The sequence below is a fragment of the Miscanthus floridulus genome, chromosome 2 (genome assembly GCF_019320115.1).
Source record: "Miscanthus floridulus cultivar M001 chromosome 2, ASM1932011v1, whole genome shotgun sequence".
NCBI lineage: Eukaryota > Viridiplantae > Streptophyta > Magnoliopsida > Poales > Poaceae > Miscanthus > Miscanthus floridulus.
This window is the reverse complement of record NC_089581.1, coordinates 181,736,269-181,750,854: the sequence shown is the minus strand read 5'-3', so window position 1 is coordinate 181,750,854 and position 14,586 is coordinate 181,736,269. Positions and strand designations below refer to the sequence as shown.

General features: G+C 45.3%; 1 protein-coding gene and 1 long non-coding RNA gene across 5 annotated transcripts; one reads left to right on the top strand and one right to left on the bottom strand.

The window, feature by feature from the left end:
* Positions 1–356: 356 nt before the first annotated feature.
* Positions 357–3,315, bottom strand: LOC136540902 (uncharacterized). 4 transcript variants are annotated; one of them, XR_010780042.1, is made up of 4 exons: positions 2,164–2,597; positions 2,004–2,095; positions 915–1,897; positions 357–789 (listed from the first exon to the last, which is right to left on the bottom strand). It is a non-coding gene; the product is annotated as an uncharacterized lncRNA (long non-coding RNA). The 4 variants fall into 4 exon arrangements; XR_010780040.1 differs by adding an exon at positions 2,616–3,315 and having other exon boundaries at positions 358–1,897; positions 2,164–2,457; XR_010780041.1 differs by adding an exon at positions 2,616–3,309 and having other exon boundaries at positions 359–1,897; positions 2,164–2,349.
* A 657-nt stretch (positions 3,316–3,972) lies between these two features.
* On the top strand, positions 3,973–12,030 carry LOC136535956 (probable BOI-related E3 ubiquitin-protein ligase 3). Its single transcript, XM_066528407.1, has 4 exons — positions 3,973–4,172; positions 4,278–4,375; positions 4,467–4,756; positions 11,335–12,030. Exons 1-4 carry the CDS (start codon positions 4,081–4,083, stop codon positions 11,866–11,868), a joined length of 1,014 nt encoding a protein of 337 aa, XP_066384504.1. The 5' UTR covers positions 3,973–4,080; the 3' UTR covers positions 11,869–12,030.
* Positions 12,031–14,586: the final 2,556 nt, after the last annotated feature.

Below are 14,586 nucleotides of genomic sequence, written 5' to 3'. Positions count from 1 at the left end.
GGTGCCAGATGAAGCGGATATTTCACAGCCCTAATAAAAGCACACTTAACGTGCAATTACAGTGTACAAACGCATGATATGACATTTTAGGCTGTGGAACCAGAGATGAAGGAGAAAGAACGCAGGCAATATTAACTCGGCAACCGGGGGTTCACACACACAAGTGCAACTACAACGGCGCAAATACGGCTAGAATCACACTACTTCAATAGTGTTTTAGTTACACTGATTCCGTGAACATCAGTGGAACAATGCAGTAATCGGTGCAAGATAGTCTAATTCAACATAAAAGTAGATTGACATTTCAAGTATAATATAAATAAACAATCAACTAATTTTGGTACAATGAAGAAACAATTTGTAACTATCTTTTCACTATGAAAGGATAATAAACAAACTCATCTTTGACTGGTGTCGACATAATCTAACAGGAACAAACAATTTACATATTATTGTAAATCATCCGTTCGTCAATAATTATAGCAACTTGAAAGGTCACATCTGAAAACATTAGCAGCATTGATTCTGACAATCAAAGAGAAAAATATCTTATCAAACATTAAGAGTGAAGGTACAGATATCTGAAGCACTGAGCTAGACACAGAACAAAGAAGCTTTGAATTGAACAGCATGGATGTTTTCTTTTCTTTTGAGGTGAAATGACATAATGTAAAGTTAACTTGGAAGCACATAGCACAATTGGCTTTCTAGCACAGAATACAGTTGTTTCTTCATTCTTACAAATCTTTAGTTTCAGAGCCTTAGACAACATGTTCAGAGTTCAAGAGCCTGAGAGCAACATTCAGAATTTCAGAGTTCGAAGCCTAAGCTAGAGGAAATGGAAGATTGTACTAATATGTATCTAGAGCAAAGGCACCACATATTGAATTTGAGAATGCCTAAATCAAACTTACATGCACAAGAATCAGCTTGCATCCATGGCGTTTATCACGTCAGTACTAATCCACCTCCATCGTGGGTAGAAAGATTGTGCAGATTGTGCCTGTAATCATGTGCTGCACATCGCAGCCAACCATCAAGTTCAGGTTCTTTAAAAATATGATGGATAAAACAATTATAGATTAATACTGGCCAAACAAAGCCATAGACCATATGTATGGTGTAATCCATAGAGCATCAGAAGTAAACAAACCTGTAAATCTGAAAAAGGACACTGTCATCACAGAACTTGCATACTGGATTGGGCATGTACAGAACTATCTTAGGATTATCACTTAAATGTGCTGCTCCAGCAGGAAGGAGATTGCCATTAACAGAACTTGCATAGTTGAGTTGGCTAATAACACTGAAATAATCAAAGCAAAGGACAGAACTAAAGGAAGCAAGAATAATTCTGGACAGCTTAGCCTATGATCATACTCTGCACCTATGAATCTATGATCATCAGCCTATATTCGCAAGGTATTTGGGATGTGACTTTAATGACAGGCTATACATCACCCTGCATCGTTGCCACCTGTGAGTATCATATCAGTACATAGCACATCTGGAATAACATGGTTGGACCCTGTCACTTTGAAGTCTAAGCTGCAGTGCAGTCAAATATGCAAGGGTTGTAAAGTATAAAGAAGCATATAGAACAAAGCTCCTGATCGGTAAATGCACACATCAAAATCAGCAAAGTAATAATATAGTTGCGGTCGTAATAAGCATATCTAAGTTTCATCAAACAAGGGATAAAAGAATTGCATACTGGTTGGCTAGTGGACTACTGTCACAATACCAATACCAATGGACATGGTTATTTGCTTAATTACTGTGACCGACAGTGTATCACCTTGGTAGTGTCATGCAAGGCGATGATAGCGTGGTGCAGCAGTGTGTGACCAACACTCCAGCCAGCTAGCACCAAGCAATGCGTCCGGAAAATGCCTCACTGCCAATGAATACAATAAAATTTAGTAGGAACCAGTCTATTGGTTGGTCAAGGGAAGCAAAAGACCAAACAGGTGGTGTGCATGAACAAAATGAAAGAGAAGCACCTGTTCGTGATGCGGTGCCTCACGTAGCGAGGTGGAATTCTTGGATTTGCTTCGGTCCAGCTCTGTAGAGCAGGCCGTGCAACTGTTTGACCCTAAGATTTGCAAAGATGGGTGAAGCAAGGTAACCGAACCAAATCAAAGGCGAGCGTTGGGTACGTACCTAGGCTTTGGTTCTAAGCCTGGGCTCCAATTGCCTGGATGGACAGCTGCCTGGTCCTTGCCTGTGTACCATTTGGTTGCAGCCTGGAACCTTGCCTGCTCCAGGCAACAGATTCCCCAACCAGGCAGACGATATCGAGCGCCTGGGTCGAGCACACTTGCCTGGGCTAACGGAAGTACGTGTGGCCTGCTAATCACATGGTTTCATCGTCTTTTTTTTTCATAATCAAGGCATGGTTTTGCGGACTTGACAAACTAGCAAAACAATTATTTCCTTCAATCTCTCGTGCTCCCTCTAATTAATATAGAAAAAAATAATTATTGTAAATAATATTACGAGCTTAGGAAAAGACTAATACAAATAGTTTATCTTGATACGAATAATACAAATAATATTATGTATGTTTTAAAGATGGTATTATATCTTTATTAGTCTATTCCAACCAAACGTACCTTCTTCAAACTTGCCCGGCCTGACAAAAATCAACCACTTTTCAGACAACTCTCGGGCAACCCTTTTTCCCCCTAGTGCCTGGCCGCCTTGGGTCGTCGCTGCCGCCACCCTGGCTCTGCCCCCGGCCGTGCCTGCCTCCGTCCCGTGTTCGAGCGTAGCCCCGCCTCCCAGATCTAGGAGAAGGATAGAGAGCGGGTGGGAGAGAAAGCAAGGTTCGGAGGCGAAGGCGGATGAAGGCGCAGTGGCAGCGCCGCCGATGTGGATTACGGCAACCGCGGGCTTGGCACGAGGAGCTGGAGGAGAGGGAGCCCGGTGAAAGAAGGGGGAGAAGCGGAGGACGCGGCGGCGTGGAGAAAGGAAGGTGGCGGCAGCCGCCGGCCGGGATCTCGGTCGGAGTCTGCGAGGGCCGAGGGAGGTGGAGCGCATGGAGAGCGACCGGCGGAGGCAGCAAGAGAAGGACCCACGTGTGCGCAGTGATTTTTCGGCGCCGACTAGTGGGCCCTATGGCTAAGCGGTTGACAGCCTCGGTTAGCACGGGCGTGCCTGGGCCGCAACCGGGTAAGGCCGCCCGCATGCACAGCAGCACCGGCACTAGCCGGTCCCTGGCAGACACGTGCGAGGCGGCCATACGCAGACGGGCAGGAGAGGCCCTCGCTCGTGGAGCGTTTCATTACGCGTTGAGGGATCAACTATTCCTTTCCTTCTTATGGCTGAAATGTACCTGAGGTTTCTTTTTTGTTTCTCGTTGTGATTATATATATTCAATATATATGGTTAGCTTTTAGTTCAAAATTATTGCTTAAGTTTAGCTTTTTGCTACATTGTGGATGCCCGTATGCCATCTCCTTAACTACTCATGTTCGAATCTTGGATTCAACATGATGCTCATACTTAAAAGCTTAGGGCTAATTGTTGTCCCAGTAATAGGCAATGAGATGTTATTGATGACTTTGTCAATCGTAAAATTTAACCATTTATTTCCTTATAGGATTAGGCATGGTTACATACGTACACTTACACGTGAGCGTCTACGTGTGGGCTCCATTTGGCAAACAAAAGAGCTGTATTGGGGATTTGGGGACAAATATTGCGAAATAAATAGGCAAAATCTTGGAAGTATCTCATTTGTCATATGTATTTTGACGAAAGTACAGGGGTGTTAGCAAAAATCAGTAAACCACCCATGTAGTACCTAGTGCATAGTCAGAGACGACTATTTCCTACTGACCTGTGGGGTCACTAAACATGGCCCAGCATGTCAGTCACAGATCTAATAAGTTATGTAATGCCTAACTCTGTATTCCTAATTCTTCCTCTCTCTCTCTCTCTCTCTCTTTTCCATTTGCCACCCCCAACTCCTGAAGGCCCATTTCGTCGTCTCTCGTCTCTGCTCCCTCGGTCCCTCCCCCCTTCTCCCCCGGCCCTTTCCCCTCACCTCGCCATCTCCTTCCTCCTCACCTCGCCATGTCGTTCTTCTCTCACCACCATCTCCAGCAGCCACACCCGCAGCAGGCGCCGCCGCCGCATCAGCAGCAGCCGGTGCTTCCTTCCTTCAGGTGAATGCTCGACCTCAATTTTATTTGCACCCGTTCTCTCGAGAATTGCTGTTTAAGGTGAGAATTGCGCTGAATTTCCTCTTCGGATGCCGTAATTCTGGGCAGGAACGCGCTACCGGTGCCTGTGGATGGCCAGATCCCAGCGCCCCTCACCTTCTTCAACCCGCCGCCTGCCTTCCCGGAGCAGCCCGCGCAGGCACCGCGTGAGTTTTCTCCGCGAATCCTCTCTCCGCTTCTTGGAATTCCGCTTAAATTGGCGCTGATTTCGGAGGAGTTTCGCTCTGTTCTGGGCAGTGGTGGATGCGATGGGGCTGACGGCAGCTGCGGGGCTCGGGTGGAGGCAGCCGAGGGAGCAGGAACTGCTTGGGGAAAACTCCCAGATGTCATCCATCGATTTTCTGCAAACGGGCTCGGCAGTGTCGACGGGGCTGGCGCTGTCTCTGGAGGACCGGCGCCACGGCAGTGGCGGGGCTGGGAACTCCTCCGGCGATTCACCGCTGCTCCTGCTGCCTATGCTGGACGATGACATCTCACGCGAGGTCCAGCGGCTTGACGCTGATATGGACCGCTTCATTAAAGCTCAGGTGACCCGCTCATCTTTCTTGCTAACAAACGTAATTGTTGATGCATTGCAGTGCCGGTGTGCAACTGTGTGCTGTGTGCTGTGTGCTTTGTGTGGGCGTCCTCAATCTAGTCATGTAACTGTTTTGGGAACTTATCGAAGGCCTAGTGTTTGCATGCCGTGTTCACTAATCTGGGTGTACATAGATAGTATTTGGTAAGGTTGCCAAGGGAGCACATAGATAGTCTCTAGATCGAGCTTTGACATCATTTCCTCTTTTATGTCTGATTTAGCATCCAGGTTCCCTTCTCGCTCATTTCCATGTTTTGGTATTTAGTCTTTGTTCAGCGTCACAATTAATATCAGGTTAAACTTGATGCCAGCAGAATAGGAGTGCAATTTGATAACACTAATATCTATGAATGAAGCATGCTGGGGTAGATTTTGCAGTTTCAAGTATAAGACAGTAACACATCAGGAAACTGAAGTGCAAAAGGAGCATCCCCCCCCCCCCCCCCCCCCCCCCCCCCCCCCCACCCAGAACAACGCAGTTTGTGTCATTTCATTAAGAAGAGAAAATATATATATAGGATGATTCTCAGTAGAAATGAATCTGGATATTCTTCACGTATGTTGCACAGGTGTAGGGACCCTCCGTGATCCATGACCAAAAGTGCAAGATATTTGTATTTACCTAATAACTACAAAACAAAGTCTTATCTGTGCCATTATGTATTTTTAGGCCTTATGCTTGATATGGTTGTATTATTATTGATGCATAAATAAAATTTTTATTAGTGCAAGACATCTTTCATGTGCGTTGGGTTTCTTAGTTCATATCTAACTACATCATAGCCGCACATTGCTGCAAGAATTTTATAGACTTTTTAGGATGAGAATTCATGGAGTTAGAAATAAAGGGATTTGTGGTAGAAAATCATTTTGTAATATAGTTGTGCAATCGTCTAAACTGGTAGGACAAAAAAATGTTGATTGTTTAAAGAATGTTTGAGGGCAAAAATTAATTGGAAAAGTATCGTCAATGCATAAACCACAGTTGCACTTATGCCTCAAAAGTACTAATTAGTAAGTGGCATCAAAAGATGTTAAACAAAGCTGCATGTCAGCACTCAGCAGTCATGTCTGCCCAAATGAACACGCTAATGCAGATGGAAATGATGCTACTTGCCTGCATGCCATTGTCATTCGTCATCATGCTCCACACGATCGGATCAACCCTGCAGATGAGCCTTCAGGCACTGAATCTCAGCACCAGCCACTTCTCTGGCCCTAGGACCTCATCTCCCGCATGTGCCATAGCCGCGCTCTGGCCCAGGCACCAGCATAACCACACACCAGCTCCCAGCCGACATGGCACTGCCGCATCTGCACCGCACCACCTCCAGCTCACCATGCACTTCCACCATGGCCTGCAGAACTGTCGATGCAATTACTAGTTTCACGCCGAGGATGCCCACTTGCGCACAGGCCACAATGACGATGAAAATCCCGTTCAGCTTGCACGCGCTCCATGTGAATTGCGACCAACAGATGCACGGGTGGAGGAAGTGTTCAGGGAGAGCTGAGGATGTTGACAGAAAGCTCGGGGAGGCTGCGCTGGGGGTGCCAGGCCTCCTGCTCCATCATGCCCATGCGGTGGAAGGCGTGCTGCTATCGGAGGCTTTGGTTGATGACGCGCAGCTGTGGGATCTCACCCTTGGTGAGCCCTGAGATGGTGCCAGGCTGCCGGCACCCTTCTCGCCCAGCAGCTCGCCCATGTTTTGCAGCTGCGACACGATGGTATCCTTGAGGCACCGGAAGTGCCGTGACATGGCTTTCTGCGCCAGCGCTCTGTATAGGGTCATCGCGCCAAACCCCATCACTGAGTTGAAGAAGTTCACCGCCATCTGCATCTGGATCATGCATATCAAACCAAACAAATAAAAATTACTTCTTCCATCCATCAGATAATTTATTTACGATTCATCCTTAGTAAAGCAAAGTAATTGAGACATGAAAAGGAAACCTTGGAAAGGGGAGATGAATGGCTCAGGCCATGTGAATTGCGACCAACAGATGCATGAAGGAATATAAATACCATCATCAGTCGACCGCTCAATTGCCTGGCAGCTCCTGATGCATCAATTGCTGGGAGTGGGAGTGGTTTCCTCATGCATCAGTTGCTGGGAGTCGGTGCGCCCGTGTCTCTTCTAAGTCCGAGGAACGAAATATGCTAGTGGGGGTCTCCTATTTAGGTATAGTAGATTACAGATTGCAGTTACATGATCATAGGATAATTGATCAATTAATGAGTTATATATATAACGTAACATGAGGCCATTGTAGCGTATCTTCACCAATTTCCCTAATGACCTAATGATGTGTCCGACTATGATTTTGCTCCTGAGTTGTCATTTTGGTGTGTGACTTCTTGGTGTTCAGGTTTCAGAAGAAGTCATTGTTGTAAATGATATTAACCTTGTGGGTTGCAATTCTTCCCGATAGTGTTTAACATCTTCATATTGAAAGGTCTTTTTTCTATTCGTTTTAAGAAGGATGACAAATGTTATGAATGTGGTTGCTGTGGCGACAACCCTGCCACCCCTTTTATGATTGAGGAACAGCAGTTAAAAAAGGAGAGGCTGTACCCAGTTCTAAAACCTCCCACATATTGTGGGACTGGAGGAGGGAAATTTCTAGGCAGACTTACCCTCAATTTTTTTTAACAAGGAGGCTGATTTGAACCAAGACCTCCAGGACATAAGTAGAGAAACTATTGTACAATTTGGTGCCCAAATTCTCCATGATCTCCCCCTTACTATATCTCTGGATTTCCTCCTGAAATGTTAATTTTATCTAAGTAGACACTGTATAAACTCCATATTACTTGATGGCACTTATTTCTAGCTGAACTACCTCCAAGTGAATTGTTTCCAATGATTTTCTTGAGTACAGATTACTTGCTTGTTGAGTTGCACGCACCCCTAATCTGCACCACTGAGGATGCAATGAGATTCATGCTACTGCTAGTACACATCCTGACAGGGGCAGACCCAGAATTTTTCCATGGGGTATGCCGCACCAAAATTTTCACATGCAACTTGATAAAATACATTTAGCGATTCGATAATCAATCTTAAAATTGCTGTGCAATTTGGCATACAAGTACTAAATAACACAATAAATCTCAAATTGAACAGTTAAATTAACTTCATCGATTACAATAAAATAGTTCAAACAACATACTAATGGTTCGAAATGTGTATAAATATATCTACATCTAGATATCTAGTCATCTACTGTCACCTAGGGGCTAGGGTTTGCATATATGTTGGGGAGTTGCCAAGTTGGGGACTTGGGGCAGCCGCACAGGGGCTGCTGCGGTGATGCTGCCAGCAGGATTTGGTGTGGAGAAGTGCACCGGTCTCCAGTCAATCCACCACCTCCGATTGCGCTTCAACTGGATTTGGTGAGGAGAAAAGTTAGGGACTGGAGTTTGGAGAGGAGGCTTGTGGGGGATTTACAAAGGGCGGGCAGAGGATCCTCACTGGCAGGAGGCACTTTGATTCTGGCGGTGGCCGGCGATGGGCGGAAGCTCTGGGTCGCCCACTCGGCCTTCGCTTCCAGCGTTGCGGGCAGTGGAGGGGACATAGCGCTGTGTTGAGCGGAGGAGACGAGCGGCTGAGCGTGCGGTAGATGTTTTTTGTACCAAGTGATAGATGGGCCTGCTGCGCTTTCTTAGGGTATGCTGGGCCATGCCCGGATAGCCCACTGGATCTGTCCATGCATCCTGATGCAGCTTCAGTGGTGTATGGATGCGCATGCCCCTGGGGAGACATGATTTTCCTGACTTAATGGAAGTTATATGTTTGAATCCTGCTTGGTATGAAAAAAAAAATCTGTTTTTTCGGCAAAAAAAAAGTTATTAGTACAATGGTGTTGCATGGGCTTCACTTTTGGATGATAGCTTGTGGGGATTTGGTCATCAGCCTTCACCATTGAAACAAGCAAGCCAATGCTATATCATGATTGTTTGTGCATTTCGTTGAGGATTTCATATGTTATTGCAAGCATTAGTTGTGAATGCTTGTGATTAGTGATCTAGCTGTCCATATTTTAATATTAGAGATAACCTTGTAGCCTCCCTAGTGCTTAGACTGATGGCTAAAGGATGAGTATAAAGCCAATCCCAGTTTTATTTCTCATGTTACTGTCCTTTGCCTGTAATGCTGACGCTGAATGCATTAGGCATGGATGGGCCAAATGAACTGGTGTATGCAACATGATTTAAAAATCTAATGAATCCTCATTGATGGTAGAATACTTAGTCTTTGAGCAGATCTGGACTTCTGGAGATGGAGGTGTGTTCATGTACTTGTACATTGGCTGGTGTGAACTATTTTTTAAAAAGTTTGCACAATTGGTCATGATGGTTTCATTTGAAGTAGGTACTTAGCAATGGAAAAAATGCTTTATGGTGGAAATACATGTGTTGATTTTACTTTAAAACCACAGCATAGAGTTCAATAATTGAAGGGGAGGGGATAAATAAAAAGAGGGTATGGGCAATAGTGTGGAAACCAGGAAAGTTGGGAAGCTTGGTTGCATGTACTTCAGTTGAGGCGTCAAACTTTACATCTCGTAGCAATGCACTCAGAGCACACGCGTCTGTATGTGGCAATAGAGTTTCTCAGGCCAGTAGGCAGACCAGTAAAACACACTCAGGCCCTGTTTGGATGTTGCAGTATTATAAAACTATAGTATCTAGAAACCACAGTTTTAAAGACCACAGCCATGTAATACCATAGTATTTAGAAACTAGAGTTTTTCTCTGTTTTAGAAAAAAACTATGACGCGTAATGTGTTTGGCTGTTGTAGTATTGTTGCCGGCAATTTCAAATGGTCCGGCTGCCGGCGACGTACAAATATAAGAGCATCTGCTCTTTATACAGCAAGAGAAATCTATTATTTAAAAATAATGATACTATGAGTAGTCAAACTTGATCCTTAATGCATGCATCTGGCTTAACTGCAACTGCCATGCAAGGTTATCCACGGATCACAATTATTTCTATTCCTACTAGTCATGCCGTCCTTGTCTCCACTTGCCATGGAAGCGTGGGCGATTTGTTCCCTGGTTCGAAGAAAGGGAAACATGGAAACAAAAGGACTGTGCGCATGGAAAGAAAAAGGGCGCGAAGTGAAAATGAGACACACGCGGTGGACGCCCGTCGCGCGCGCAGAACCTCCGTCAAAAATAAAGAGGTCTGGGACGGAGTTTTGTGGACTTCAAAAAAACTGCGGTTTTGTTAATACTGTAGTTTGTAAAACTCCAAATTATTTACATCCAAACACCTTCTTTCTTTCAGATACCTGGGTATTTTAAAAAACCACGGTATTGATCTAAAACTCCAAAAAAAAATGAACATCCAAACAGGGCCTCAGTGACATATTCTTATGCTTTCTACATTCTGAGAATGATGTTGTTATTTTGAAAGTTTTCCAAATCCTTCAAAGGAACTAGAGTAGGAGAGGACTTTGTGAAACTTTGAAAGAAATGAGATACACTGGCAGAGGAGCAAGTATTACAGATGCCAATATATGTCACTTCAACATTCTATTCTCATTTGCAGCATTCCAGTTTTATTATTTAGTTCTACCTTTTGATACAGTATTTGGTTAATTGTTCTATCCAAAGTCCGAACTTGGCTATCAATGCCTAGAGTACTGGATGCCTGAACTATCTTGCTTTTAGGAAGCAATGCAAGATTTTTAAGCCTTGATGAATTAGTTATGCACTGCTTTATTTCTTAATTCTTGCAGTTTGGTCCCCAGTAAGGTATTTTAGGTCATAGCACTGAGGTTACTTTAGGTCGTAGCACTAAGGTTTGTTGCTAAATAGGATTCTGTATCAGTTTGTTTGGGTTGAACACTTATGTGCAGCGTTCACTTAAACTTGTTTAAACCGCCCTCTACACACTAGACACTAAACTGTGGGTATACGTGTAGTTTATGCTTTAAACGGTGAATTAAACAAAAAATCTTTAAATGGTCAAAGCATTAAAAACAGTTTAAACAGTGTGTTTAAATGTGATTTAAACGTTTGAAGCGTCTAAATGACTGTCTTGGTGATAGAGAACTGACTCGTTAAAACTATTTGATATATTTGATTCTTGTTAGAACTTAATGTCTAATGTAATGTTATTGTGTAATGACACCTAACCATTAACTAGTGAGAACTACATGTGTACTATCTATGTCATTATCCTGTCTAATGTCGATGTCTTATTATGTAACTGTGTGCATGTCTCAAGCCACATTTAAAAAATTTACTATATGGAATTATAGTTTTTTTATGCATATTTATTACTAAAGTGCAAATTGTTTAAACCATCTAATTTATCGTCCACATTGACTAAACGCTAAACGAAGGGTTACCTACCGACTAGCATTTTGCGTCTAGGAAAGCACTGCTTATGCAGATGTCTAGATCTCATGTCAAACCTTACCTGGGTGATTATTACTGTTAAAAAATAAGCTTGACATTCTTTGTTTGATACTTGTTTTAGAGTTCTACTTCTAACGTTCTTTAATTTTCAGAGTGAACGGCTGAGGCAATCTATACTGGAGAAAGTTCAGGCAAAGCAATTTGAGGCACTGGCCTCAGTTGAGGACAAGATACTCAGAAAAATACGGGATAAAGAGGCGGAAGTGGAGACCATCAACAAAAGGAACTCTGAACTAGAGGACCAGATTAAGCATTTGGGAGTAGAAGTTGGTGCTTGGCAGCAAAGGGCCAAGTACAACGAGAGCATGATCAATGCACTCAAGTACAACTTGGAACAGGTATGTGCTCATCAGAGCAAGGATTTCAAGGAAGGCTGTGGCGATAGTGAGGTAGATGACACGGCGTCCTGTCGCAATGGTGGTGCTGTCAATTTGCAACTGACGCCGAAGGAGAACAGACAACAGAAGGATTTGACGGCTTGCAGGGTCTGTAAATCAAGTGAGGCATGCATGCTCTTGCTGCCTTGTCGGCATCTTTGTCTATGCAAGGAGTGCGAGAGCAAGCTGAGCTTATGCCCCCTGTGCCAGTCATCCAAGATACTTGGCATGGAGATATATTATGCGTAGAATAGAATTTATGTATCACATGAGTATCTTACGAGATACTGCTATGTTAATACGTCAATGTATTTCAAACTTTAGAACCTATGTACCACTATGACTTGCCACTGGATCTAAAAAGACTGCCGTTTATGGTAGATTTACCGCAGCAAATTTCTTTGAGAAGCTCATCCTTGATTTCTGCTCCTAGTAAACTTCTTGGCAGAGTCTGTCTTGCGCGACTAGTTGTTACCATCTATGTATTTCCATCAGGGGACCTTTTCAGGAAGACCCTGTTTTCCGGAAATTTCCCCGATTCCTGTGTTTTCGCTGCTAAATTGAATTGATTTCTGTTAAATTTCTATATGATTTTTGTGAAATCCCTATAGTCCAAACATGACCCCAAAGTGCGGCTGTCCTCTCCTCTCTTTCTATGGGGTTAGTGCTATATAACTCGAAAGTAAGCGAAGTTGTCTTATGCCATAAGGTTTTGTAAATTTTTAAATACCTGTAAAATAAGAAGTCTAAGTGCTGTGTGAAATGCAAAGCATCTTCCATTGAATTGATCATTTGGATATTGAACAGACCAATCTCTTAAAAAGAGTACGCTGCAGCTGCTGCTTTCAGATCTCGGGTCCCTGGCAATGACTTGTACTTGCAAGCTCATTCTACCAAAAAGAACTCGAAAATTTTGTTTGCCGTACACGCATAAACTATGCCATTTGATTACCTATCTTGGGGCGGATTCCGGCAATTATGACCTGGTAGTTAGCAGAAAGCACCAATAGCCTTGTCTTTCAAGCCCAGCAAATCAATTGCTTAGCCACTCAGACCCTCCTCCCCTGGTGCCTGTTGACCCGGCTATCTCATCATAGGTTAGGGTAATGGCATGGGTGTATTCAGTAGAGGAGAAATGCATAGTGCTTGCTAGCTCGAGAGAACTCGATTCTTCAGATACGCCCTACCAATATATCTTTTGTTTAGATTCTGACTCTAGCTCTACACGGACTATAAAAAACCACAGACAGTCAGACATAAATCAACACAAATCGCCCCCGTGCCCCAGATGAGATGGTATTGTTATTCGCCCACAATCCCACAAAAATAGTGGTAGACGGCGATGCCTTGGACAGCTGTACTCCCGCCCAGCTTGTCCAGTTGCGCTTTGACGCATCAGAAATCCAAATCAACGGTCCCAACAAAGGTACCGGGGCCCGGACCACGCCAGCTTTGCCGGCACCACCCCCCCAGCTCGGGCGCCCCCCTGCCGCTGTCGCCGCAGCTGTACCATACCGCCACTCGCCCACTCTTCCACCAGTCCACAGCAGCACAGCGACGCGCCCCGGGCGCCATCGGCGAGCTGCTAACGTATCTTGTGTGGCTCCAGCCCAAACCCTATATATGGCCATGCAGCCTGAGCTCGTCGGCCCGGCCTAAGGCCTGTTTTTTTTTTTTGCCCGGACCAAGCACGGCCCGGCCCAGCGGCGAGTGGGCCCGGGCTGGCATGGCCCATAGGAACAGGCCGTGCCTGGGCCTTACCCTAGGCACGTGGGCCGACACGGCACGGCCCGCTCCTCAATGGTAGGCCCGCCGGCCCTGTCCCTGCGCCCCCGCTCGAGTATATAAGCGGGGAGTGTCGGCTGAGCCACTCGCCCGCTCCCAACCCTAACACTAATCTCCACTCGGTCTCTCTCGCTCGCCGCGACGCAATCTCTGCTCTTTCACCCGCATCGGCCGCATCCACAGTCTGGTAAATCTGAGCTCTCTCTCGTTCGTCGTCCCCGACTCCGGTGACCTCGATCTGTCTGTTTGACCCTGTCTCCACTCTCCTCCCTTCTCCCTCTCTCTCCTCTCGACCTCTCGCTCTCGGTGAACTATGTGAGTTCGTGACCGTGTTCCCGTCCGTCCCCCCTTCGCCGTTCGTCGTCGTTTTCTAATCGGTGTCTTTCCTCTGGGTGGCCCTTGTCATCTCCGGCACCAGGCTCCGGTTTCGCAGGTAGTCCATGAACCCTAACATTAACCCTAGATCTGTCTTCTTGTGTCTCTGAGACTGAGTGACTGACCCTGGATCTCTATCTCTCTGTTTTTTCCTCCGCGCAGGTCGGTTGTCGATGCCTCGTCCTCTTCCTGTGGCATAGACCAGGCACGGCGGTCGCTCGCACCGTTGAGGAACGGTGCTGGAGATCAATCGCCCGCGGTCAAGGTCACCATGGCGGATGATGACGATGTCGTCTATCCACTCATCGGTAGCGATGACCTGATCGCGGCAGGTCTAGCCCCCGAGGACGACAACGACATCCATGACGACGTTGTTGCGTTGTTGGGTATTGATGTCAGTAGCGGCTCTGCTCCGGTCGATCCGGACAGCGGCGACGATGGTGGAGAGGCGGCGCCGGCGCCATTAGCAACGGCGACAAGGACGTCGGTCGTCTCCAACAGCACAGATGGTATCTCATCTATTGATAAGCGTAAATCTGGTGTCTGGGTTGATTTTGACGAGATCTATGAGATTGTGAATGGTTCACAGATTTAAAATGCTGCTATCTATAAAATGTGTAAGAGTAAATTGTCTACTAGATCTTCTGCTGGCACTAGCCATTTGATTTGGAACCAGAAATCTTGTAGGAAAAAGGTTGATCACGCTGATAGGGTTCAGTCTAGGCTTTCTTTCAATCCTAATGGATCTATACATAACTGGGACTACAATCCTATTGTTGCTCGATCTGAGTTGTGTCAGTTATTGCT

Coding starts and splice junctions, on each gene's coding strand:
- LOC136535956 (XM_066528407.1), top strand. CDS start 4,081: ATGTCGTTCTTCTCTCACCACCATCTCCAGCAGCCACACCCGCAGCAG. Junction 4,173..4,277: donor CCGGTGCTTCCTTCCTTCAG/GTGAATGCTCGA, acceptor AATTCTGGGCAG/GAACGCGCTACCGGTGCCTG. Junction 4,376..4,466: donor GCAGCCCGCGCAGGCACCGC/GTGAGTTTTCTC, acceptor TGTTCTGGGCAG/TGGTGGATGCGATGGGGCTG.